Here is a 26,058-nt window from a genome sequence, read left to right as displayed (position 1 = left end):
AGGACACCAGTACTCGTAAGTCTTGGAACATCATGAGTAGCTACAAGCAGATCATTCCTTCTGCTCAACATGTCTCCTTAGCCTCTCATTGGCCCCTCTGTGGACTCTTGAGGACAGTTATGACCTTCATGTGTTTCATCCTATTGTCAAACTATGTGTTCTGATTGGGAAATACACAAAACATGCATTGGAGCCTCCAATAGCTTGTCAATGAGATAAGAATAAAATCCAAGCTCAGATTAAAATCCATGACTACAGGTTGTACCTGATATGCCCTCATCTATGTTCCCAACCTCATTTCTCTGCACTCTACCCTTCTGCCACTGCCCCCCGCCCCGGCCATACTGACCTTTCTGTTCCTTCAACACGCCAGCTTGTCCCTGCCTCAGGGCCTTTGTGCTTGCTGTTCCCTCTCCCTGGAATGCCTTTCCCTGTGAATGTTGCATGGCTAGCTCCCTCAGGTCAAATGGCACCTCCTCCCAGTGTCCTCTCACCTCAGGATCCCTCTTAAAATTGCCCTGCTTTGTTATTTATTTACACACTTGCTTAATTGTTTCTGATCTGTCTCCCTTAGAATGTAAACATCATAAAAGCAGGGATCCTGTCTGCTTCATGGGCCGCTCTACCTCAGCATCTAGAACACGGTCTGGCACAGAGTAGCACTCAGCAAGGATTTATTCAATGAATACATTTATAGGTTTCCCAGTTACCTTTTCCTAGATTCCTATTCCCTCCACCCCTTTCACCACGGTTGTTGTTGTTAGGTGCCATCCAGTCGGTTCTAACTTATAGCAGCGCTATGTACAAGAAAACAAAACACTGCCCAATCCTGAGCCATCCTCACAATCGTTTTTATGCTTAAGCCCAGTGTTGCAGCCACTGTGTCAATCCATCTCATTGAGGGTCTTCCTCTTTTTTGCTGACCCTCTACTTTACCAAGTATGGTGTCCTTCTCCAGGGTCTGATCCCTCCTGACAACATATCCAAAGTATGTGAGACGTAGTAGTCTCACCATCCTTGCTTCTAGGGCGCAATCTGGTTGTACTTCTTCCAAGACAGATTTGTTTATTCTTTTGGCAGCACATAGTATATTCAGTGTTCTTTTCCAACACCACAATTCAAAGGCATCAATTGTTCTTCGGTCTTTATTCATCGTCCAGCTTTCACATGCATAGGAAAACCTTATGAATAGCTCTTTCACCGTAGGGAAGAAAAAAAGGCCATATATTTTCCATACATAGGTTTAGCATCCTTGGATATTTTTTTGTACCAGAACCAAAGATGGTATCTGATCCTCAGTTCAGGGCACCATTAAAAAAATCCCATTGTGTTGAGTCGATTCCAATTAAGAGTTACCCTACAGGACAGAGTAGAACTGCCTCGCAGGGTTCCCAAGGCTGTAATCCTTATGGAAGCAGACTGCCACATCTTTCTCCCATGGAGCGGCTGGTGAGTTCCAACCTCCAACCTTTTGGTTAGAAGCCAAACACTTAACCACTGTGCCACCAGGGCTCCTTTCAGGGCACCATTATTGGCTGTTTAATTCTGTTTAATCCTAACCCTGATCAGCCTTTTTGAGGGAGCAGCACCACTTAAGCCTCTTCTCGCCTAGAAAACTAGCTGAGAAATGGGTCATTACATAAATATTTTTCAAGAGCCTGCAAAACTCAGCTTAATGCCCACCCCACCCCAATTATTCCTCATCACCTGCAAATCCTCTTGGCAAAAAAATACAGTGGTCTGAGGTTCCATCCATAAATCTGACAAAGCTTCCTAAATCAAATGCCCCAGCTTCTACTTTCAGATGCTAGCTTTCGAAAGGGTTTCAGATTCTCCGTTGGAATTAGGCCGTACATAATTATTCCAACATCAAATTGTGGAATGTATTTTTTGCATGTGGGATGCATCTGAATGACAGAATGAAACGCTTTTTAACCCTTTGCTTCATAAATCATACCTCATCCCTATGAAAAATTACATCAAGACTTTTTGTGCATGCGATGTTTAACGTTGCATCCCCGGGCCGCTACAAGGCTGCACCTAAACACATGCAAGGGAAGGACTTCTGCATTACTTGAATTGGAAGCAGACAGGTGCACGTCGGATACAACGTCGCGAGCGTTTCTCATTCCCGCTACCAAAGCACAGCGCAGAACGCTCTAGAGCTGCAAGGGCAGGAGATTACACCGAACGTTCGGGGGGGGAAAAAAAAAACCCGGTTCTCTTTTTTACCTGCCCAGACAATTCAGCAATCACAGCAGCATCGTTCACGTCTCGTCAAGCCAATCACTCACGCGCCGCGGGAAGCACGTGACTTCCGAGTACTTCCGGCCTCCAGTTCAGCTCTTTCTCAGGGTTGCCTCGGTTTGAGATAGAACCCGAGTACAGCCACTCCGGCCTTACGCACACGATTGCCCGCCCCCTTTCCCGGGCTATAGCCAATAGGAGGCCGCCCCTCCTCAGGGACCAGTGAGCTGAGGCGTGACGCGCGCGGAGGAGGCGGGGCGCTGGCCGAGGTCACGTGGCGCGGCGCGCTCCGGCGCGGGGAGGCTGCCGGGAGTTGGTGGGTCGCGGCCGTGGGGCCGGCGCCCGCCTGAGGGGATGGAGCTGCCGGGCACTTAGGGGCCATGCCGCCCGGGCCCCGGGGTTGCCGCGCTCCCCGCCCCGGCCGCCACACCCCGCGTCAGCGCCGGGATGGTGAATTTGGCGGCCATGGTGTGGCGCCGGCTGCTGAGGAAGAGATGGGTGCTCGCCCTGGTCTTCGGGCTCTCCCTCGTCTACTTCCTCACCAGCACCTTGAAGCAGGTCAGTGGCCGCCCTCCTTCCCATCTTTGCTTCGGGCGCCCCGGGGAGCCGCCCTGGCCGCCCGGCCCCTCCCCGAAGCGAGGGAAGCTGCCGGAGAGGCGAGGAGTTCTCTCTCGGGTCCACAGACGGGCGAAAGGACCTGCTGGTTTCATCGATGCCTGGGAGCAGAAGGCGTGGGTTAGGCCAGGGGCAGGGCTGGGACTAGAACCCAGTCCGTGGGCTGTTAGGCTGTTGTTATTCTTCTTCTAGTCGCCAACGTGCATTCCAGTCCCAGGCCCTGTGCTGAGAGTGGGGCGTGCATTTTCGCGCTTAAACCTCGCAGCAGCCCTGGAAGATGGGGGGCTCCGTATTACTACGGGGAAACCAAGACTGGAGAGGTGGAGGTGACTGGGGCCAGTAAGTGAGCCGCAAAATCAGCATAGGCGGGGCTGCCAGTCGTTTATTTTGGGGCTCTGCGGTTCCACCTGGGTGACTCACCAGGCCCAGTGAGGTGCCCTTTCTGTGCATAACCTGGTTGAGTGGAATTTTCTTCTCCCCTCCTTCCTTCTGAGCTTTTCTTCCCTGTGGCAATTTCTGGGAGAAATGGCAAGGTGCCTTGGTGGTAAATGTTACCCAAGGCATTAATAAGTTTGTTTAGAAGTCCAACTTGAGCGTTTGAGTTTTTAGAAGTGGACAGCTCTGGTGTGTGCTCTTATCCTGATGTAATTATTGAATGCTCCACCTTTCCCTCTCAAGAGTCAAGTTCGTAAATAAAATGTGTAAAAGAATAGAAAATAAGCGATGTGAACACCTGACTTTAGGCAAACAGGGGCTGAGTGTTGTAAGCCTCTTCATTGGCTGGAATGTATGGGTGAAGTTCATGTGAACTGCTGTGTTTCTGTGACTTGTGTTTTTTGCTACTCCACAGACGCCTTCTCATAGTCGAGTGTTGTCTTTTCTCTGATGGACCTCTGTTGAATGTTCCAAGATTCAGTCCTCTGCCTTCTTCTCTACCTGACGCAGGTGATTTCCTCTGGCCCCACTGTTTAAATACCAGTTGTATGCTGTTGATATTCCAATTTATAGTTCCTGCCTAGACCTGTCCAGAAAAACCCAAATTCTTATGCCCAGTTACTTACTTGATAGATCTTTTTGAATGTGTTGTAGACTTCTCAAACGGGGCCGAAACAGAACTCTTGATTTTCCTCCGCCTGCTGTCTGCCAACACTTGTTCCTCCCCTAGTCTTCCCGGTCTCCCGGAATGGCATTACTGTTCACCAATTTGTTCAACCTGTGAATACGTCATTCTTCTCTTAATCTCACTCCCTGTGTCCAAACCATGGCTCTGCCTCCTCAGTATATCCTAAATCTGTTCATCTCTCCTTAGAGTCCAGCTGCTATTGTCATCTAAACCACTGTCATCTCTTGTCTGGACCACAGTAGTAGCCTACAGCAGGTCTTTGCTTCCTTACTTAACCTATAGTCTATTCTCGACCTAGCAGTAGGGAGGATAATCTTTTTCAAAAATCAATGCAACACTCCCTTGAGCTTAATTCTTCCTTGGTTTCCTGTTGTGCTCAGATCAAAATCCAGACGGAATTCCAAGATCTCTGCATGGTTGAATCTTTTTGTCATTTCAGGTCAAACTAACCATTAACAGCTTTCAGCTGTACCCAGTGGCATAGTCAAATTACTTCCTTGCCCGTTGACCTGCTTTATTTATTTATTTTTGGCGATAGGGATCACTTAACTGAACATTTCTTGATACTTGTTTATCTGTCTCTCCTCGCTCTCCTTTTTAGAATGAAATTTTCTTGAGAATAGGAATCTTACGTGTCTTGTTCATAGAATCTCTAGCCCCTAGAATACTGCCTGGCACTTCACCGACACTCAAATATCGGTTGAACAAACATTGAGTGTTGATCTTTCTAATTGCAATAGCTTTTCCTTTTCTTCTCTCTGGCACACTCCTCCTAATTTTTCCTCTTGTGGCTCAGATGTTGCCCACACTCACCTTCCCCTATACCTGCCATTTAAGCACTCCAGGGTGCCTTGTTCCTTTTTTTTATTATATTTTTTATATATTTATTATATATATATATATTTTATTATAGCGTGTCTTTTTTTTTCTTATCTAACTCTGTGATCTAGGGGAGGGATGATGATGACAATTCTCTGAAACCATTGGCAAATTATTAGTTTTCTAAGTTTCTCTGCTTTCTAATTTCCCCAACGTGTAAAAAACACTGTTCTGTTTTGTCTTAACACATTGTATTATGCAGTCACTACTTCTGAAAAATCAGCCACTGAAAACCCTATGGAGCACAGCTCCACTCTGACACACATGGTATCTCCATGAGTCGGAATTGACTTGACAGCCACTGTTTTTTTGTTTTTTTTTTAATTATCATTGTGGCCAAAGGTCTTTCCCCCTCTGAGATGTCTGAACTTCGCAAAGAGAGGGCCTGCCCGTTTTGTTTCTCTATGCCCAGCACTCAGTGCTGAACCTGAAACAGTGCCCAGTACATTTTTACTAAATTAAAGAACCAGCCCGACCTGCTCTTTTTTTTTTCCCTTCAAACTTAAGCATATTTCTCAGGTTCTATACTGCAGTTATGAAAGGAAGCCCTGACCTGCAAGCCCGGGGAGCATAGATATAATGATAATGGCGGTTCATGCTTACTAAGCATTTGCTGTGTTCCATGCTCACTTTCTTATGTGTTAACTCTCTGAAACGTACAGTAACCCTATCGCCTGATTCCTGGCTGAGAAAGGTGAGGCACAGAGAAAAGGGTTTGCTGAAGGTCACACTGTGGGTGAGCATTCAAGCCGGGGGCAGCCTGGCCTCAAAGTCCATGCCTGTGACCACTGCACTAGGGCTACTAGTGATCCAGCTTTGCCACTCGATATCTCTAAGGTTAGAGGTGCCTCTATTATGAGGGAGTTGAAGTAGATGATCTCTGAAATCATATGAACTGCCCATTCCCTCCCCTGCAATTTTTCTGAGAAAACATCAGCCACATTTTTAGTGTCTAAAAATATCTGAAAGTAATACTTGCCCATTATGAAATCAGACAATAAAGAGATGTAAAAGAAAATGTACTCATTGCGCCTCAGTTTTCTTTATTCTCACTCCCTTGAGATAACCATTGTTAAGTTTGGTCTCTATTCTTTCGCGCCATCTCTGTGGTTATATAAACTTATATTTAAAAATGCCGGCCAACCTGCAGGTGCGTGAATGAGAAATAAATGCATATTGTTTTATTCTGCCATGTTTGGGGGTGGTTTCTTATGCAGCATTGTTGTGGCAATAGCTGACTGATACAAACATGATATACCTTTCCGAGTGTTTGCCTTCTTTGTGTCCCTCAATAACACTTAAACATTGTCTTCAAATAAGTTTTATAAATTTAAGTTTATTCCTAGTCGTTATTATTTTAATTTATATTTCTCTGACTGTTGGTCAAGTTGAACGTTTTATGCTTTTCAATAATTTGAACATTGAGCTTCTTATGTTGCTTTTTCATATTCTTTGACCATTTTACTATTGGCTTGTCTTCTCTGTGTGTGTGTGCTTTAGGTGAAAGTTTACAGCTCAAGTTAATTTTTCATGCAAAAATTTATACACGTTGTTATGTGACACTAGCCACAATCCCTGTAATGTGACAGCAGATTCCCCCTTCCCACCCTGGGTTTCCCAAGTACATTCAACCAGCTCCTGTCCCTTTCTGCCTTCTCATCCCGCCTCCAGACAGGAGCTGCCCATTTTGTCTCTTGTATCTACTTAAACTAAGAAGCACGCTCTTCGTGAGTGTTATTTTATGTTTTATAGTCCAGTCTAATCTTTTTCGGAAGAGTTGGCTTCGGGAATAATTTTAGTTCTGGGCTAACAGGGAGTCCGGGGGCCATATCTTCTGGGGTTCCTCCAGTCCCAGTCAGACCATTTGAAGTCTAGTCTTTTTACTACAATTTGGGTTCTGCATCCCACTTTTCTCCTGCTCCATCAGAGAGAGACTCTGTGTTGTGTTCCTTGTCAGAGCAGTCATTGGTGATAGCTGGGCACCGTCTGTCTAGTTCTTCTGGTCTCAGGCTGATGGAGCCTCTGGTTTATGTTGCCCTTTTGTCTCTTGAGCTAATATTTTCTGTGTCTTTGGTGTTTTTCATTGTCCTTTGCTCCAGATGGGTCAGGACGAATTGATGCATCTTAGGTGACTGCTGGCAAGCTTTTAAGACCCCTGATGTATTGGCTTCTCTTTTTAATCACAGTGGAAATTCTTTGTATGTGAAACACTCTTCCTTTGTGAAGGTTCAAGAAGAGAAGTGGATTCAGGTCTGCCTGATTTTAAAGCCCCTGTTCTTAATTCTTAACCATTGTTACAGAGATAAAAACAGATAATCTGTACAATGTTTAAGAAAAAAAAAAATTGAAAAATTTTGAGTTTGTGTGTAAATCCTTACTTCCAGTTTCTCTTGAAAATCAAGGCGATTTGGCAGCAGTGGGTCTACATTCCAGTCGGGCAGCAGGCAGAGGGAACTAAGTCAAGGCTGCATCCTTCGGATTCTGGAATATATTTTGCCTGCTGGGCCATACCCTCATGTATGTTTTCAGCCTTACCTCCTGTGTTAGTTATCAGCGTAATTCACAAATAACCTTGTTACCCTTCTTCTGGGCACATGGGGGGATCAACTCTGCCACCTCTTTTAAGTTAGGAGCGGCTGTGTGGCTTCTTTTGGCTAAGAAGATGTAGGCTGTCACTTCCAGGCAGCTTTGGGTAGTGTACGTTGCCTTTGCTCCTTTGCTGGCCACGTTGATCTTGGAGGCCACGTGTCGAGATGGAGTCCCCTTCATGTTGCCTGAGAGATTCCTTGACTCACTGCTTTCACTTAGTACAGTGTTTTTGGGGTTCATCCATGTTGCAGCGTGTATCAGTGCCTCGTTTTCTTAATGTAAATATTCCATTGTATTGATACACCTTTTGTTTATCCATTCATCATTAGATGATCATTTGGGTTATTTCCACCTTTTGGCTATTATGATGCTTTGAATATTTGTGTACATGTTTCTATGTGAATAGATGTTTTCATTTCTCTGGGGTATGTATCTAGGAGTGAAATTGCAGGGTCAAATTGTAACTATATTTAACTTTTTGAGGGACTACCAGGCTGTTTTCCAGAGTGGCTGCACCATTTGCTGTGAATTTAAGAAAGTACCACTTGCCAAGTTTTTGGGTCGTTTCAAAGGTGAATAATCATAATTATCTATTAAGATACTTCACCCATTTCCAATGACAGATCTTTGTGAGGTGTGTTTTCTTCCTCTGCATCGACTAAAACAGCATATAGCAACAAATTAAATGCAGAAGTAGATATGAGAATCCAGCTATTTTCCGTGAAGCCAGACATCAAAGAAATTTGCAAAAGTGTAAAAACATTACCCCTCTTCTCACTAATTTTTTTTTTTAAATCAGCTTTTTTTTCCACAGAAGCATGTTATTTATGTCACGTGTAATGGGTTTATTATTGTTTTCAAATGAATTAATACACATTTTAAGAGTTTACGTTGTAATTTACAACGTGGTAAACATCAATAGCAATAACCCACATAAAGCCACATAATGGGGTCCTTGGTAACGTTAGGAGTCCTAGGACCCAAACCTCTGAGAAGCGCAGACCTAGCCCGCTGTGACTAATGCTCCCCTACAGGCTGCAGCTTCCGTCACCTGCCGCTCCCTAGCTGTGTGGCTCCCTAGCTGTGTGGCTCCCTAGCTGTGTGGCTCCCTAGCTGTGTGGCTCACTAGCTGAGTGGCTCACTAGCTGAGTGGCTCACTAGCTGTGTGGCTCCCTAGCTGTGTGGCTCCCTAGCTGTGTGGCTCACCAGCTGAGTGGCTCACCAGCTGTGTGGCTCACCAGCTGAGTGGCTCACCAGCTGTGTGGCTCACTAGCTGTGTGGCTCCCTAGCTGTGTGACGCCAGGCAGCTTTGCTTCCTCTTGCCTAGCCTCGGGTTCTTGATCTGTAAAATGGAGATGCGGCATGGAACATCCAGGGGCTTTTAGGATTAATGGAGAAGGGGCTATGAGAAGCTTCAGAGCCCCGAACGATCCTTAGCTCTGCTTCAGTGAGACTATGAGCTCACGGAGCAGATGCGGCAGCGTTTTGCCTAGAGAACAGGTGTTTACCCTCTGCTGCTTTGAATTCCTCTTTTCTTTCGTTTTCAAGTTAATTAATGCTTTGGGGGATAATTTTAAATCGTAGAGATGGGAGCATAGGAGGAATTAGTGGCAATGGTGGGGATGCGATTAGGGGAGAGGGTTGGGAATGATGAGTGGTGCCAGGTGACTTGGATGCATTTATTTAACAGATGTTTAGTGAACACCAACTGTGTGCTAGACCCTGTTCTGCTAGATGCAGTGTAGAACAAAGCAGAAGGGGCCTTTGCTCTCCAAGAGCCTATATTCTGCAAGAAGGTAGGAAGGACAAATAGTAAATAAGGAAAATTATTCTGGATCATGATTTCTGATGTGAAGAGAACAAAACAGGATGATATGATAGAACGATCCTAACTCTGTGTGGGACATCAGAACTGCGATGAAAGAAATTCAGAATTTGGGAGTTGCAAGGGACCGTAGAGGTCTTCTCGTGTAAATAAATGCCCTCATACTTGTACAAGTGGTGCAGCTCCTGAAAGTTTCCGAGCTATTCGCCTGGCTCTTTGAAAATATGGTAACATCTTCAGCTTTAAAGTAACTGAGTATGTAAATTACTGCCAAGCCAGACACTATCTAAAGGGTTGCTCTGAGTCGGAATCAGCAACAGGTTTAAAGTGAAGTGTGATAAACCGTAGGAGAAAGTTGCTAATCTGGTTTTTTGTTTTGTTTTTCACTAATCACCAGGGTTCATTTATTTTTTTCAGAAAATTTGTAAAACATTACACAGAGTAAAGGAGAGAAATAATTACCTGTAATCTTGCCAACCAGAGGTATCCACTATTTATATTTTTTCTACTGTTTTTCCATAGATTTTTTTTTCTCAATATAGTTGAGACATACCACTTCTTCATATAACATATGAGTTTTCCTCCATCATAAAAAGCTCATTGTAAGCATAATTTTTTTTTATGAGGAGAATCTCCCATTATCTGGTGGTACTTAAGCTTGCCCGAATATTGGACATCTAGTATACCTTCTGATCTTTATCACTTTGTTCTTTTTTTTTAAGAACCAAAGTACATTTTTAAATGACAATGCTGCCTTGTGCTTAACAACTTACATGGAAAAAAATTTATCTCATTTGACTCTCAGGATAACCCCTGAAAAATACACAGGGCAGATGTTAATATATCCATTTTTTAAAACTGAGGAACTCTGATTAAGCAACAAACGTTAGTAATTAAAAAATACTCCTGTAGCTCTTCACAATTTATGAAGAAAGTTCTTGTGTATTTTTTCACTCCTTTTTGCTCCTGTTCTTTTCTTTGTCCCCCAGTGCACCACATGTGGACAGCTTTTGTAGCATCTACAGCAAGTTATTGCATTGGTTTATGTACGTATCTCTTTATCCACCACTTTGGAAGCTGTTTGAGGCTAGGGACCCTCTCTATGTTTGTCTCTGTATCCTTAGTACATTGTAAGAATGCAATAAATACGTTTTGAATGAACCTTGAATGAAAAAAAATATATACAGGGAAAAACTTAAAACTGAGACAATCTAATAGGATCAGTGGAACAATTTGGGAAAGTTCCCCTGAAGGACTCCCCCAGTGTCCCTTCACAGCACCCTCTGCGGGACTGGGCCTTTGAAAAAGTGAGGGAGTGCTACTTCATTACAATTGTGTGCCGTCTTGGCACTCTCACTTATCTGGCTCTTTGGCAAAGTCTTGAATATTCATGTTTGAAAACAAGTTCAAGTGCTGGGAGAATTGATTTCCTGTTTATCAGGAACGAAATTATGTTGAAGAGGTCCTTCCGGGATGTCGTCAACTTTTTTTTTTTTTCCCCAAGGAAGACTAACAGGGTAGTTTGGGAGTAATGTTAAGAGCATTTTAACCTTGTCATAGATTCAGTTTACTTATGTTGACCACCTCTTAATGGTCTTTATGGCTATTTATCTAGGGTCGCATTTGAAGCTCAGTGTAGCTTGCATATAGCTTGATTATGCAGTTACCTGATACGCTCCCAGCAGGGCAGAGAAGTATGAATTTCCGTGTAGTTACACAGCGTGCACCAAAGTGATCGCTTCATATCCCCAACGCTTCTCCGCTTAGCGTCTCACGCTAACTGAGGAATATAGGTGTTGTTTTTGATAACCTGTCCTGCTTCTGCTAGAGACCACGATTTCCTTTATTTTAATTTTTTTCAGTGCTTTCCTTGAAAAGAAACCAAAGGGGGGGAACAGAATACAAACTAAAGCCACCATGAGGGACTGTTTTATGCCTAGTAAATGAAAGAACAAAATCTGGTACTTGTGATGGTAAAATTGTAAGCACTATTGTTGTAATGCTGGCAATCCTAGAAGCAATATAACCTTTGGGAAGTTATTGGCTTCGTATAGCGTTGACAGTACTTCCGGTAATATTTACTGCAACACGTTATTCAAGGGAATAGAAAAAAGCTCCACGTTTTTATTGCAGTGTTATCGATGACAACAAAATCCTGGGATGGGCCTAGATGTTGACTAGATGTTGACGTGTTTACTAAATTATAGCTTATGAACATGATGGATTATTATATAGTCTGGAAAATGGGATTATCGAGACAATGTAGGTACTTGAAAATTGGTTACTGTCCAATTAGTGTCAAGAAGAACTGAATATAAAGCATACTAATTTGTAGTGTAAATGCCAGGGGTCAAAGGCTAGACATTAATATGCAAAAGTAAAAAGCACTTTATTTATGTGATTGGATTGTGGATGATATTTTGTCTTTAATGTTGGTGATTTATTTTTTTAGTAAACTTTTTTATTTTGGAACAATTTAAAATTTACAGCAAAGAGCAATAGTACAGAGTTTCCGTAGTCTTGTCACCCAAATTGCCCTGTTAATAATCTGTTTTTCATAGTATCTTTATAATTTTTATTTTAAATTAAAAATATAAACATTCCAAAGGGGACAAAAGACGTTAATCATCACCAGTATCCCTCCCATGTTAGTAGCCTGGAGTGTACCTTTGTGCTCTTACATACGTGTCTGTGTATATTATTGTTATCATTAGGATAATGTAATTTGTGATAATACCATTCTGCAACTTTTTTCACTTAATATACCATGGAAAACAGGAGCCCTGGTGGCACAACAGTTAAAGGACTCGGTGGCCAACTGAAAAGTCAGCGGTTCGAACCCACCAGCAGCTCTGCAAGAGAAAAGACCTGGTGATCTGCTCCCATAAAGTTGACAGCCTAGGAAACCCTATGGGGCAATTCTACTCTGTCCTAAATGGTTGCTGTGAGTTGCCATCGGCAGCACCCACCAAAAACATACCATGCTCTCCAGCCATGTCTGTTTTAAAGAAATACTGATTCCCAGTATTTTTGCTGGATTCTCAGTTAGTTTACAATTGGGCTCAAGAATCAGAATTTCTTAAAGCTCCCTACATAATATAATGTCGAAGTCAGGCCTAAGAACCAGTACACTAGATAGTTATCAATCGTAGCTAGGTTTTTTTTTTTTTTTTATGGTGTGGCTACGCCGGTATTTGTTGAGTCATTTGTTGAGTCATTTGTTGATGAGTTTCCAGGTTTTTTCCATCATTTAAGCAATGCTGTGTGTAATTAAACATTTTCATGCATCCTTATACATTGATGGTCTCTATAGGATGTTGTTATGTGCCATCAAGTCAGGTCTGACTCCTAATGACCCCATTTACAACAGAACAAAACGCTGCCCAGGGCTCAAAAATGATTTTACTGGTCAGGAGTGTATGTGGGTATGTGCGTTTTAAATGTTAATAGTCCTTCCCAGTTCACTTTCCTAAAGAAATTTTAGTAACTGTAAGGATTTTTTTTCTTTTTTATATGTGTAAGCTTTACCATCAGACTTTCAAGGTTAGTCGTTTTTGCTTAAACAATGACACATGACAGATTATTCTTAATGGCAGAAGCCACAGAACACTGGCACTCTCGTTACAATGGTAGAATGTTTAATGTACTCAAAAAGCCTTTAGGAGGGAATCTTGTATTGATTGTTTTGTTTTCTTAACAATGGGCTTAAGCATTCAGAAGATGACTGTCATGCTTGGCTTGTTTTCTGGCACTCAGGCACCTTCTTCTTAGTTCCTTTAACAGCAGTTTTGAAAGCTCGATCCCACCTAGCTTCAAGGCTAGGAAAAGGGTGGTCTAAACTCTTTCCTCTGGGGTAACTCTTCACTCTGGTATGTGGGTAAAGAAAGGGATGCTATAAACGTTACATACTCAGTATTCTTTCATAGAAGGGATTTACAAGTTGACATGCTTCATCTTGCCCCAAGTTGGCTTCCTCATTCAGTATTCCCGTACGTGCACTACTGCAACACTCCTAACTGCAGATGAAAGCGGCCTTGTGCTCCAGAGGTGTTGGGTATTGCCTGAAATGACAGTTGAAACATTTCTTTGAAGTTTCCTCTTTTCCTGTAAAAGTTTGTTCAGGTTTTGTATTCTGTTCCACAGTTTGTTTTAGTGTCAAAAAATGTGTTGAAAGACTTGCCGTCAGAAAGGAAAAGCTCAAAACTCTTCCCCATTCAAAGGTTTTCGTAAAGTTAACACTTCAGGAATATGAGGCACATTTGTAATATGCACGTAACCCGGGGGCCCAGCGTGTAAGTATGACAGTTCTAAAGCATAACCCTAATTTCTTTTACTTCCAAATCAAAAAACCCATTGCTGCTGAATCGATTACAACTCCTAGTACCCTATAGGACTGAGTGGAGCTGCCCCATAGGGTTTCCAAGGAGCGGCTGATGGATTTGAATTGCCTACCTTTTGGTTAGCAGCCAAGCTATTAACTATGTGCCACCAGGGCTTCACTTTTTTTCCAGCTTTATTTTAATTTTGTTTTATGACATTGACTCTGACTTTGTTTATGTGGAGGAATACAGATGCCCGTTGTTCAGGCTTTTTACAGCATTTCTGTCTTCTCGCTGTAGTTTCTATGCGAAATTGGTGAAAATGAGAGAAACCATACTTTAACTTTGTCATTTATGGTCTCTTTGTAGGAGGAGAGGGCAGTGAGAGATCGGAATCTCCTCCAGGTTCAAGACCATGATCAGCCCATTGCCTGGAAAGTACAGTTTAACTTGGGCAATAGCAGTCGGCCAAGCAATCAGTGCCGTAACTCCATTCAAGGGAAGCACCTCATCACGGATGAACTTGGTAAGGCTGAGTCTCCTCCTCTCCTGCAATCGGTGAAATACACTGGTGGGGCCATTTGTAGGGCATTTTATAGGGATTTCTCTACGATACATTTTTCCTTTCATTTCCAGCATTTCTCACATCTTCTCTTTCTTGCCCCACTCATTGTTTGAGGATCCCCTTAATGTCAGAGAAGCTTGGTTTGATAACTCTTAAGCGTTCTTTGTGCCTGTAATTTGTCATTTAGCATTTGATCATGCGTTGGTCCCCAGGTGACGGCTTGCCAATCTCCCCATCCCCAGTGTTTTCTAATCTTGCCACCCTTTGCATCTTGTTGGTAAACTCTATAGGATAAGAGTTCAGTTTTCCTCCTCGGTAACCTCAATAATGCCCTTGTGGTGTTAGCACTTAGGAAACGTACTTGTTGAGTGACTGATCAAATAGTTTCAAATGAATTATAAACACATTCAAAATGTGTTACTGTTGCAGCTAAAACATGAGTTTGTTTGTTTTGGGGCTTTCTCCCGGAGCTTTCTTGCTTCCTTGTAAGCTTTAAGAGAGGAGCTTCCTGCATGGGTTAGGTGGCTAGCCTAGACAACTGGTAGAGCTCTTCTTTCTTCCTACTGGGCACTGTGCGGAAAGCCTTTCTTAAATATTTCATCTGATTTTTGCAAATCATAAACACAGCACCATTACCACACTAAAAAAATCCAATTGTTCCTTAATGTTAAACAGCCAACCAGCGTCCAGAGTTCCCTGATGATGAATATTTTTCTTTTTCAACAGGCAGTTTGCAATAACCTGTTTTTCTATTTGTTTGCAAAAATAAAATTTACTCTTTTTCAAAGATTCCTAGAACAGTTGGGTTATTAACCTGACAGTGTGTATTGATACAGGGAGCCTTGTATTAGAATCTTCATCTATACTTAAGCTAAACAAAATGAAGATACATACTGTCCTTACAATGAAGACCACAATGCCCTGTTGTTTAAAAAAAAAAAAAAATTCTTTCCAAAAGATCTCAAAATTAACAAGTAATGTCATCAAGAGATGAGAGATGAAGGAAGGAGTCAGGAAGACTACCCAGATAGAGTAGAAGAGCTGGAAAATTTTGCACAACTAAAACACTCTACTCGGCAATGATGCCACTTACAATCTCTGTTTTTATAGTCCCACTTAAGAAACAAATAATGTGGCAAATAACCTTTTTTTTAACAGAGTAAGGTTTAAGAGAATAGCAGAGGAAAATTACTTCTGCAACTTATACAGCATGTCAGTGAGTAAAACTGGACAAGGACCAAGTATCTTGACTTCGAGTTCAGACTGTATGACATTCAGTGAGAAAATATGAGATGTTATATTTTAATATTTAGCATTGAATTATGAACAGCTTGTCATGTTCTTTTGTCTTACCTATCAAAGGAGATTTTTTTCTGATTCATTTAGGCAAAACACACTCTCAGGCTCCTTGTGTAAAAAACTCCCAAGATTCAAAAATAAATACATAAAAATCCAAGAGCCACAGGTTTTACCTCAGCTCTGTGAAAGGGGGAGAAGAGGTAAGTTGGCTTAATAAAGAAAACTTCCAAGAATTTATGCCATTTAGAAAACTAGATGCCAGCATGAATATTGCCAGAGCAACACATTATTAAATAAGACAACCAATTAGAATTACAAACTTTCCGGAGGCTGGGAATTACTTTCCCAGGTCATAGCAACACACTTGGAGGTTGTGATCTTACAGGACTCATTGGAAGTAACATTTGCACGAGTAGATTGATGATGCAGAATAAGAACTCTTGATGAGCTTTCTTTGAGAAGAAGTTAGAAGGACCTGTGTGGCTTTCAAGGCCAAGTATTGGAAGTTAGCACTGGGAGGAAAAAGAGGGCCTGAGAAGCTCACACTTATGATACGATACGGAAAAGAAGGGGGAAAAAAATAATTTCAACAAGCGGAGCTTAGATCACATAATATCTGGTATCTTCTGGATGCCGAGGCCATAGGGTTGTTGTGCATTTGTCATTTTGGGCAGAATTTTGAGAAAAATGCTGACTTATTTGGATTCATTTTGTTTGTTTATAACCCCCGTGACAAAAATTAGTAGGAATAGCTAAGGTGACTCCCGGAAACATTTACTGTGGTATTAGAATCCTGCCGTCTTAATTTAGAAGACAGAATTGCCTTGCCTTGTTAAAAAAAAAAAAAAGGCATCAGCTCCCAGGTAACTGGGCCTGGTTCTGTTAAGTGAGGGCTTCTTTAGTCTCTTCCCACAGTCATCATTCTACTGGCAGCCACTTGCTTTTGCTCAGCCTTTGTTTTCCAGAGTAGTTACTGACAACAACCTTACACTTCACCAAGTCTCAGTCTCTGAGGATTGAGAAGCTGGGGCATTTGGACTGGAGTGATGCTAGTAACAGCTGCTCTGTACCTGAGAGCCCGTGCGTGCACCCATGGGCCCGTGCGTGCACCTGGGGTTTCCCAAGGGCCAGGTGGTATCCCTCATGGACTTATTCTACATTTTTCTACCCCACTCCCAGAAGGATGTAGAGAAATGTCGATTTAGCAGCTCTGAACAATAAATTAACTCTTGTAAAGAGATTCTTTCCCTAAAGTTGAGCATGAATTAACTGGGTCGGAGGGTATGTATGTGGATAAATGATGGGATTTGAGAACCAAAACCGAACCCATTGCTGTTGAGTCGATTCCGACTCATAGCAAAGCAACCCTATAAGACAGAACTGCCCCATAGGGTTTCTAAGGAGTGCCTGTTGGATTTGAACTGCTGACCTTTTGGTTAGTAGCCGTAGCTCTTAACCACTATGCCACCAGGGTTTCCATGGGATTTGAGGGATAGAGGGAGTTAAGAAGTTGCTCTGCCTTGCGTATTAGAAAACTCTGTATTCCCTAATGCTGACGGTTATTGAATCCTGGCATTTGTACTTATAAACAACCTAAGTTAATTTATAAAGGTCAGGTAATAGCTATTTACTTCTTTAAAAATATATAAAAAAATTAAAGGCACTGAATAAATGGCAGGAATTCGAAAGATACTTCTAAAGAGTTTTTTCTAACTTAGAAGGCTCTCACCTTGATTTTTTTTTATTTTCAGATTTTGTCTGAAAAAGACTGACATTTTTCTTCAGGCGTGATGAAAGATAGCCTTGCAGAGGTTAGCATAGGAAAATGTGGACGTGGTTAAATCAGATGTGTGACAGCAGACTGAAGCGTAGGCGGGCTGTGGTGTGGAACCTGGTTATAACCCGGGAGTGCGCATTTCCCGTAACACATTCTGTCTGACCTCTGGCTCTTTGGTGCTTGGGATGTTCCGGGCTGCAGATTCTGTCTCTGGCTTCTTCGAGCGCGGTATTGGCATTGTTTCTGCACGATCAGGGATGGGAGGACTGCTGGCTTTATGCTAAGGTTAGTCTCTGACTTTCAGGATATGTTTGTGAAAGGAAGGATTTGCTGGTGAACGGTTGCTGTAATGTCAACGTCCCCAGCACAGAGCAGTATTGCTGCAACGGCTGCCTGTCTAACGGCTGCTGCAGCGCGTACGAGTACTGTGTCTCCTGCTGTCTGCAGCCCAGCAAGGTATGTGGCGTCGCCTCGTGCTACACCCCCTGTTCCTTTCTGCCTTTACTTCATGGTGAGTGCTAGACTCTTCGTGTGAGAGTCTTTTGAAAACAGAACTGGGAACGGAGCTTTGTAGGTGTCAGAAAATTGCTGCTGTGAAGTCGCCTTTGTCTGCAAGGGAAGGAGATGGTGCTCAGTTGCTCGAATGGTTCTTCTGCAGAGTGGACCATTGTATTGCTGTTCAGGTAGCTGATGAATAAGATACCCAGCTCCCTCTCTGTCCCTGTAGCCACATTCTCTTAGTTAAGGAGAGATATCCAAGGTTACCTTTTGCTGGCTTCATCTGGAATTTATTACAGGTGCAAACTTTTGTTTCCATAGCAACTGCTCCTGGAGCGCTTCCTCAGCCGGGCAGCCGTGGCGTTCCAGAACCTCTTCATGGCGGTAGAAGATCACTTTGAATTGTGCTTGGCTAAATGCAGGACCTCATCCCAGGTCAGAAGCTGTAATTTCTCTTGCTGGGGGATGGGCAGGTGAGAGGCAGGGGCGAGACAAGGTGTGCTCAGGTCATTTTTGTGATATGATTAGGGAGAAATGACTCACGTGAAGCCATGTCAAGCATTGTTTGGTTTTGTGTGGCATAATGGTAGCATTTAGAATGGTAAAGTAAGATTTATATAAATCAAAGTCTAATCAGCTCGTATCTCTCCTATCTGAATTGCATGTCTGCGCATTAAGTGGGAGCTTAAAATTATTTTTAAGTCTGGGTGGTGTGCCTTAATTCCTGAGAGAAGTTCTCTCCACTCTGTCAGACTGAAATTTGACTAAGGTTTTGCAGCAGCCACTTGTTTAAATAGTAATTTGTTCTGTGCAGAGTTGCGATTTATTTTAGAACTTCAAGGGGATGGGCAGGTGGGTATTCAAAAATACATGAGTAAATCTGCTGGCTGTCAAGCTCTCAATACTTATTTGCATGCTGTCATTAACTGCTTTGTCCTTTGGGTACCACATATTGCACCTGCTGCTGCCAGCGTCTGAAAGTCTTTAGTCTTCCCTTCGCTCTCTGTATTCTTGTCTCCCTGCTTTTGTGATTGGGCATTTGTCGTAGCTCTTTGTGCAATCCCCAGACATGTTTTTTACGCAGGCACGCTTCTTCTGGCTTCTATTCATGGTGCGTCCCAGATTGTCCTGGCTTCATCTATGATAACCGAGTTATTTGTCATTCTCCAGAACCCTCGTACCCTTGGTCAGGCTTCTGTATTTCACCTTTTGATTTTACCCCTCTTTCATGTCTCTGCTTTGCTCTGAGCACGTTCAGCATCATTGGATCAATATTTCAGGGATTATAACGAGCATTTGAAAACATTAAGAAATTCCTGATAGTCTTGTTTTGCTTGAAGAGCTTTCCACTTGAATGGGCTCTAAAGGAAATGTGGAAGAAGGCTGAACACATGACTCATTTTGATTCAGAGTCTCTCTAATTCTGAGAAATGCTAGAAAAGGTGAAGTGTTTTTTTCCTTAACTGATAAAACCCAGGAGTTCCAATCTTCAGTGAAGCTGCTATGCTTTCTGACTGTTTTTTATTGTAAAGAGAGACTTCCCAATTGCCATTCAATTTGTGTTGATAACAGTATCCCAAGAAAGAGAAGATTTGGCTGTGTGTCTGTCAAATTGGATTAATACTTTCAATTTATTTGCTTAGCATTGTTCTTGGGCTAATTAACGAACTCCAGACTAGCCAAAAACTCAAGTTGCTTGTATGAAAACAAATTGCTCAAAAATTAGCCATTGGGGATGATTGTCTGCTTGAAAGCACACTTGCAATTTGCTGAGCCAAATAAGGCTTGAGTGGTGGTGTGGGGTTTGGCTTGTGTGCCAGACCTGTAGGTACATAAACTTTGTGGCAGCGACTCGAAGTGCATCTCCTTAATCTCTCTGCAGGGTTCGGTACCCAGAGCTGAATTTCTTTGAAGCACAGGATCAGGCACAAAATACCTATTGGTTCTTAATCTCACTTAATATAATGTGAGAAAAATCAGCTGTCTTGAGATACCCAGGTTACAGTCAGGTTGTTAAAAAAAAAACTCACTGGTGTACATAAAAAGAAGTGTGCATGCCATTTTAATGTGCATTTCCATTTTAATACTCTTCTGTGACAGCCTGTGTCAAGTGTTCCTCCTTGTTCCAGAAAGTGCCTTGGAGCCTTTTAGTGATATTTGGAGATGGATGCAGGCAGGCTCCTATAGGGAGTGTCTGATGGCAGTCCTGTTGTGACTTTTGCCATTCTGTGAGGGAGGTGTCAGCGAAACTCTACTGTCTCTCACGGCGGTCTTATCTTCCCTCTTGCCAACAGAGCGTGCAGCACGAGAACACCTATAGGGATCCCATAGCAAAGTACTGCTATGGAGAGAGCCCTCCCGAACTCTTCCCTGCGTGATGGGCACAGAGGACTTAAAGCAGGGTGAAGAGGGCGCTGCAGAAGAACTACCAGCCTGAAGCCCGACTTCGGTGTTCACGCTGCCTCGGCGGAAGAAGACAAAGGCGGCGTGAAGAAACCTTGGCTTTGACCCTTTCTTGTGTTGTACGCTTTGGCTTCACTCAGTGCCTGGGCTTTACCAGATGGAACTGTACTGTAAAGCAGCCTGGAAACTCCAGCTCCCTCACCTGGAAAAGACTAAACTGCGGGCCGAGCTTCCAGGCCTGGTGACATTCTTGGATGACTCTACGGTTCCTGCAAAGGAAATCATGACTTGTGTTACCTCCATGTCAAAACTCAAGTTTTCACTTACACTTTTGACCTGGGCCCTTCCACTGTAAAATTATTTATTGAATTTCTTTGGTGTAGTAGGAAAGGTACAATGTTTTGTGTAGGAAAATGCATTGCCTTTCTAGTTGACTATATTCAAGGAAATTTAGTTGTTTATTGTTGTCCTGTGTTCTTGTATTTCATGAGTTAAATTATCCTGTTGCCCAGGTAAAATGTTTTGTCTCTTAGAACGTGGATTTTCTCTCTAGGAGGTTATTTTTGTTTTTGTTTTAACAGCATCTTCCAGAGTGGGCCCTGAACACCAACCTTCTAACCATACACTGACATATAAAATTACCCGAAAAGTTGAAGACACTGTTCCATTCTAATCACATGCAAGATCTACAGCAGTTGGTACTCTAAGACTTGCAGTTGCAAAAGTGCATAGCTAGCCTGTGTTTAGAAAAAGAAAAGAAAGCCCAACTTCCTGTCAAAGCGCTGGAAAAGACTTTCAGGCATGCCCTGGGTCAGGGGAGGGGGCTGTGTTTGACCGTCACGGCTTAGAGGATGCGGGCTGGTGGGTTGCAGTATGTCCTGGATCCACACACTTGAGAGGCTCCTTGTTTTTCCGCTGTAACACTGAATCTCTCTAGCTTGAGGCTTAAAGTATTAGGTCCTAAGGTCAGGCTATTGTGCCCCTTCAATAGTACTGCTTTTTGATTTCAGGAGCCACGTTAACTCACAACCCTTTTAGAATCCCCCACTATCCCTGGGATTGGACAAGCCTCTTTCATTTTCTTGGTTGTTCACATTGTGGACCTAGGAACAGGGCTCACCACTCGCCATCTTACCACGTGGAGTTTACCCATCACGTTGAACTTACGTCTAGTTTTACGAGGAGCTTTCAGTGCTTTTTTCTGTGACGCTTTCTCCTTTGGCCGTGTTTGTCTTCCAGTATGTTTTTACAGTATGTAGTGGTAATCCTTAACTTCCTCCTCCTACCTTTCACACTTACCTTCCCAAAGTACTTTGCTTCTCTAAATAAGCCTTCTTAAAGGGTCAGCAAAAAAGAGGAAGACCCTGGACGAGGTGGATTGACACAGTGGCTGCAATAATGGGCTCCAACACAGCAGTGATTATAAGGATGGTGCAGGACTGGGCAATGTTTCATTCTGTCGTACGTAGCGTCACTATGAGTTGGAACGAACTTGACAGCACCTGACAGCAACAACAGAGGCAGAACTGTGAGGCAGTTCTTTTTTAATGCTAGACCCAAAGGAATTTACTCTGTTGGCATTGTACTTCTTGGAGTCTCTCTGTATTCAGTGGTGCTAAATCTTTGCATGTGAAAGAATTGTGGCACGTCTAGATGTTTTACCATCTTACTCCTTTTGGTAACTCAGAATTTGAGTGTCTTTCCTAGGTTGTCATTGGTGTCAACTTCTTCTTTGAGCTTATTTTAACTCTTGAGCAATATAACACAGATTTAACGTGATGAGATTGTGTTGTAGGTCAACCACGTCTACTGACCAGTCCTCTCCAGCTTGGTATTTGAAAAACACATTGTATATTTCTAGTGCTTTCCCAAACAATAACTGTCACCCTTGGAGAGAGAATTAAGCCTGCTTGTATTCCCACCTCATTGATGAGGAAACAGCGAGAGGCGAACTAACTTCCCAGAGTCCCCACTGAGACTTAATGGCAGAGCCAAAACAAGAGCTTCATCTCCGACTCCTGGTCCAACGCACTTTCCACCGCTTCTTATCTGTTCCTAGGCTGACTCATCTGTAAACATCTCCCTCAAGGGTGTATATGTTTCAGTTGTCCAGGTCAGAAGAGGGAAGAGGTGGCGTAAATACCAAATTAGGTTGATAATCCAAAGGTCATTTTCCTTTGGCCATGGAATATGTTTTTTGTACTGTCTATTAGGGGTATGTTCACTGTTTTGCAAATTCGCGACACTTCAGACTGCATAATGAAGCCAGGACACTGAAGGACCTGGAATGTCGTCAGCCTCCCTAACCTTCCAACCAAGATTCCTCTCTGCCCTCCACTCCCTGTTCTCCACTCTGATTTGTTTCTAGAAATAGGGACCTTGTCATATTTTGTATACCAGAGCCCAGCAAAGTGTGTGATACATGCTTAGAGTTTAGGAAAGGGTCATAGAAGGGGAGAAAACATCTTTGGTTAGGAGAAAATGTGTTATCTGTTGGGTGTTTTGGGCTTAAAGGTAATTTGGTAATTCAAAGTCTTTTCCCCTCGTTCTGATTCTTTTATTTACCGGAGCTATAAAGATGAGCTATGGGCCTAGCGGGAAAGGAAACGTACGGTAGAGTATGAACAGAGCTCTGATACTTCCCCCCGCCCCCCCAAAAAACTTAAACCCATTGCTGCCAAGTCAGTTCCAACTCCCAGCTACTCTATAAACCAAAAACCAAACGCGCTGCCGTTGAGTCAATTTTGACTCATAGCAACCCTATAGGACAGAGTAGAACTGCCCCATGGAGTTTCCAAGGAGAGCCTGGCGGATTTGAACTGCTGACCTCTTGGTTAGCAGCCATAGCACTTAACCACTATGCTACCAGCGTTTCCCAGCTACCCTATAGGACAGAGTAAAACTGCCCCACAGGGTTTCCAAGGCTGTAATCTTTCCAGAGGCAGATTGTTACTCTTCGGTTTCACGGAGTGGCTGGGAGGTTCGGACCGCAGACCTTTCTGTTGGCAGCTGGGTGTTTAACCGCTGTGTCACTAGGGCTCTTTGGGCTCTGATACAGGCACATCCAAAGGAGAGCGTGATCACCTCCATGGCTTGGAACCCTGGGGCTGGTATTGGTAGCTCTTGGAAAAAGAGGCAGGGTTTTAGGGTAGTGATTACACCTTTCAGCGTGCTCCCCAAAGATGATTCAGAGGGCCTCAGGGGAATGCCTCAGTGATGGTGAGTCCAGGGGAACTGGGGGAAGGGTTTCTAGCAAAGCTTTTACCGCCGTAGGATTCGCAGATAATTTGGAAATGTGTGGAGATGTTGCTTATTTGGGATACTATTCCTAGGCAGGGTAGAATCCTACCTTGTAGTTAGTAACTAGGGGTCCCTGGGTGGCACAGATGCTTAAACACTCAACTACTAGCCGAGTGGTTGGGGATTCGAACCCACCCAGAGGTGACTCTAAAGACAGGCTTGGTGATCTGCTCCGGAAAGGTTACAGCCTTCAAAATCCTGTGGAGCATATACTCTGCACACTTGGGGTTGCCGTGAGTTGGAATCGACTGATGGCAACGAACAACAGTTAGTGACTACGGGTTACTAATGGTGTGGTCTTGGGCAGGCGTCTTACTGAGTCTCTGGCCTTTCATCTGAAAAATGAGGATAACGACGTCTGCCTCCCCTGGGTTGTTGTGAGGTGTCAGTGTGGGAAAGGACCCTGTGGGGACAATGTCAGGTCATAAGCAAAGGTGGAGGAAAGTGGACCCCTGGTGTGGAAGGGTAATCATTACATCTCTTTTTTATTCCGTTTTAAAAGCAACTTATGCATGACTTTTTTCTGGACATTTTTCCTCTAGAAAACAGCCTTATAGTGGACATCCTTCAATGTTACATATTGTTGCTGTTAGGTGACTTTGAGTCATTTGCGACTCATAGTGACCCTATGTACAATGGAAAGAAACACTGCCCAGTCCTGCACCATCCTCACAATCCTTGCTGTGTTTGAGCCCATTGTTGTAGCCACTGTGTCAATTCATCTTGTTGAAGGTCTTCCTCTTTTTTGCTGACCCTCTATTTTACCAAGTGTGATCGCCTTCTCCAGGGACTGGTCCCTCCTGACAACATGTTGAAAGTATGTGAGACGACGTCTCGCCATCCGTGCTTCTACTGAGCATTCTGGCTGTACTTCTTCCGAGACAGATTTGTTCGTTCTTCTGGCGGTCCACGGTATATACAATATTCTTCGCCAACACATAACTCAGAGGCATCAGTTCTTCTCTGGTCTTCCTTATTCATTGTCCAACTTGCACATGCCTATGAGGCCATTGAAAACACCTTGGCTTGGGTCAGGCGCACCTTAGTTCTTAAAGTGACATCTTTGCTTTTTAACACTTTAAACAGATCTCTTGCAGCAGATTTGCCCAATGCAATGCATCCTCTGATTTCTTGACTGCTGCTTCTGTGGGTGTTGATTGTGGATCCAAGTAAAATGAAGTCTTTGACATCTTCAGTCTTTTTTCCATGATGTTGCTGGTCCAGTTGTGAGGATTTTTTTTTTTTTATGTAGAGGTATAATTCACACTGAAGGCTGTGGCCTTTGATCTTCATCAATAAGTCCTTCATGTCTTCTTCCTTTCAGCAAGCAAGGTTGTGTCATCTGCATATCACAGGTTATTAATATGAGTCTTCCACCAATCCTGATGCCCTGTTGTTCTTCATATATCCCATCTTCTCAGATTACTTGCTCAGCATACAGATTAAGTAAGTGTGGTGAAAGGATGCAACCCTGACGCACACCTTTCCTGGCTTTAAACCATTCAGTATCCCCTTGTTCTGTTTGAAAAACTGCCTCTTGGTCTAAGTATAGGTTCCTCAGTTAAGTGTTCTAGAATTCTCATTCTTTGCCATGCTATGATCCATGTAGTCGAATGATTTTGCATAGTCCATAAAACACAGCACAGCGTCTTTCTGGTAATTCTCTGCTTTCAGCCATGATCCATCTGACATCAGCAGTGATATCCCTCATTCCACATCCTTTTCTGAATCTGGCTTGAATTTCTGGCAGTTCTGGTCAATGTACTGATGTAACTGCTTTTGAATGATCTTCAGCAAAATTTTACTTTCCTGTGATATTAATGATATTGTTCGATAATTTCCGCATTCTGTTGGATCTCTTTTCTTTGGGATGGGTACAAACACAGATCTCTTCCAGTCTTTTGGCCAGGTAGCTGTCTTCCAAATTTCTTGGTCTAGATGAGTGAGCGTTTCCACCGGCGCACCCATTCGTTGAAATATCTCAATTGGTATTCTGTCAATTTCTGGAGGCTTGTTTTTCGCCAGTGCCTTCAGTGCAGCTTGGACCTCTTCCTTCAGTACCATCGGTTTTAGATGATATGCTACCTCCTGAAATGGTTAAACATTGACCAATTCTTTTTGGTACTGTGACTCTGTGTATTCTTTCCACCTTCTTTTGATGCTTCCTGCGTCATTTAATATTTTCCCCCTTAGAATCTTTCAATGTTGCAACTCAGGGCTTGATTTTTTTTCTTCAATTCTGTTGGCGTGAGAAATGCCGAGTGTATTCTTCCCTTTTGGTTTTCTGTCTCCAGGTCTTGGCACATTTCATTATAGTACTTTACTTTGTCTTCTGAAATCTTCTGTTTGGTTGTTTTACTTCATCAATTTCTTCCATTTACTTTAGCTACTTGACATTCAAGAGCAACTTTCAGAGTATCTTCTGACATTTTTTGGTCTTTTCTTTCTTGTCTTTTTAATGACCTTTTGCTTTATTCATGTCCGATGTCCTTGATGTCCTTCCACAACTCATCTGGTCTTCTGTCATTAGTGTTCGTTGTGTCAAATCTGTTCCTGAGATGGTCTCTAAATTCAGGTGCGATATCGCAGAGATTGTACTTTGGCTCTCGTGGACTTGCT

The 26,058-nt window shown here is 43.0% G+C and overlaps 2 protein-coding genes across 4 annotated transcripts in view; one reads left to right on the top strand and one right to left on the bottom strand.

The window, feature by feature from the left end:
• The window catches only part of RNFT2 (ring finger protein, transmembrane 2), a 72,497-nt gene extending 70,131 nt beyond the window's left edge, over window positions 1-2,366 (bottom strand). For both annotated transcript variants that reach the window (XM_049866532.1, XM_049866531.1), the window contains exon 1: window positions 2,233-2,366. The gene's annotated coding sequence lies outside the window, so the exon portion shown is untranslated. The remainder of the gene's footprint in view (window positions 1-2,232) is intronic.
• Window positions 2,367-2,521: 155 nt separating this feature from the next.
• On the top strand, window positions 2,522-25,823 carry SPRING1 (SREBF pathway regulator in golgi 1). Of its 2 annotated transcripts, XM_049866468.1 has the most exons (5): window positions 2,522-2,805; window positions 13,967-14,123; window positions 17,543-17,694; window positions 18,058-18,171; window positions 20,031-25,823. In XM_049866468.1, the coding sequence occupies exons 1-5, from the start codon at window positions 2,695-2,697 to the stop codon at window positions 20,112-20,114; spliced, it is 618 nt and encodes a 205-aa protein (XP_049722425.1). In that variant the 5' UTR covers window positions 2,522-2,694; the 3' UTR covers window positions 20,115-25,823. The 2 variants fall into 2 exon arrangements, with proteins under 2 accessions (XP_049722425.1, XP_049722426.1); XM_049866469.1 differs by lacking the exon at window positions 13,967-14,123.
• The last annotated feature ends 235 nt before the right edge of the window (window positions 25,824-26,058 follow it).

This window comes from Elephas maximus, chromosome 22, assembly GCF_024166365.1.
Source record: "Elephas maximus indicus isolate mEleMax1 chromosome 22, mEleMax1 primary haplotype, whole genome shotgun sequence".
Taxonomy (NCBI): domain Eukaryota; kingdom Metazoa; phylum Chordata; class Mammalia; order Proboscidea; family Elephantidae; genus Elephas; species Elephas maximus.
The sequence above is the reverse complement of the archived record's forward strand: the minus strand, read 5'-3'. Positions and strand labels throughout refer to the sequence as shown.

Excerpts from the sequence above, each read along its gene's own strand:
- SPRING1 (XM_049866468.1), top strand. The coding sequence starts at position 2,695 with ATGGTGAATTTGGCGGCCATGGTGTGGCGCCGGCTGCTGAGGAAGAGA. Across the intron at positions 2,806-13,966 it reads TCACCAGCACCTTGAAGCAG|GAGGAGAGGGCAGTGAGAGA; the intron begins GTCAGTGGCCGC and ends GTCTCTTTGTAG. Across the intron at positions 17,695-18,057 it reads GCTGTCTGCAGCCCAGCAAG|CAACTGCTCCTGGAGCGCTT; the intron begins GTATGTGGCGTC and ends TTGTTTCCATAG.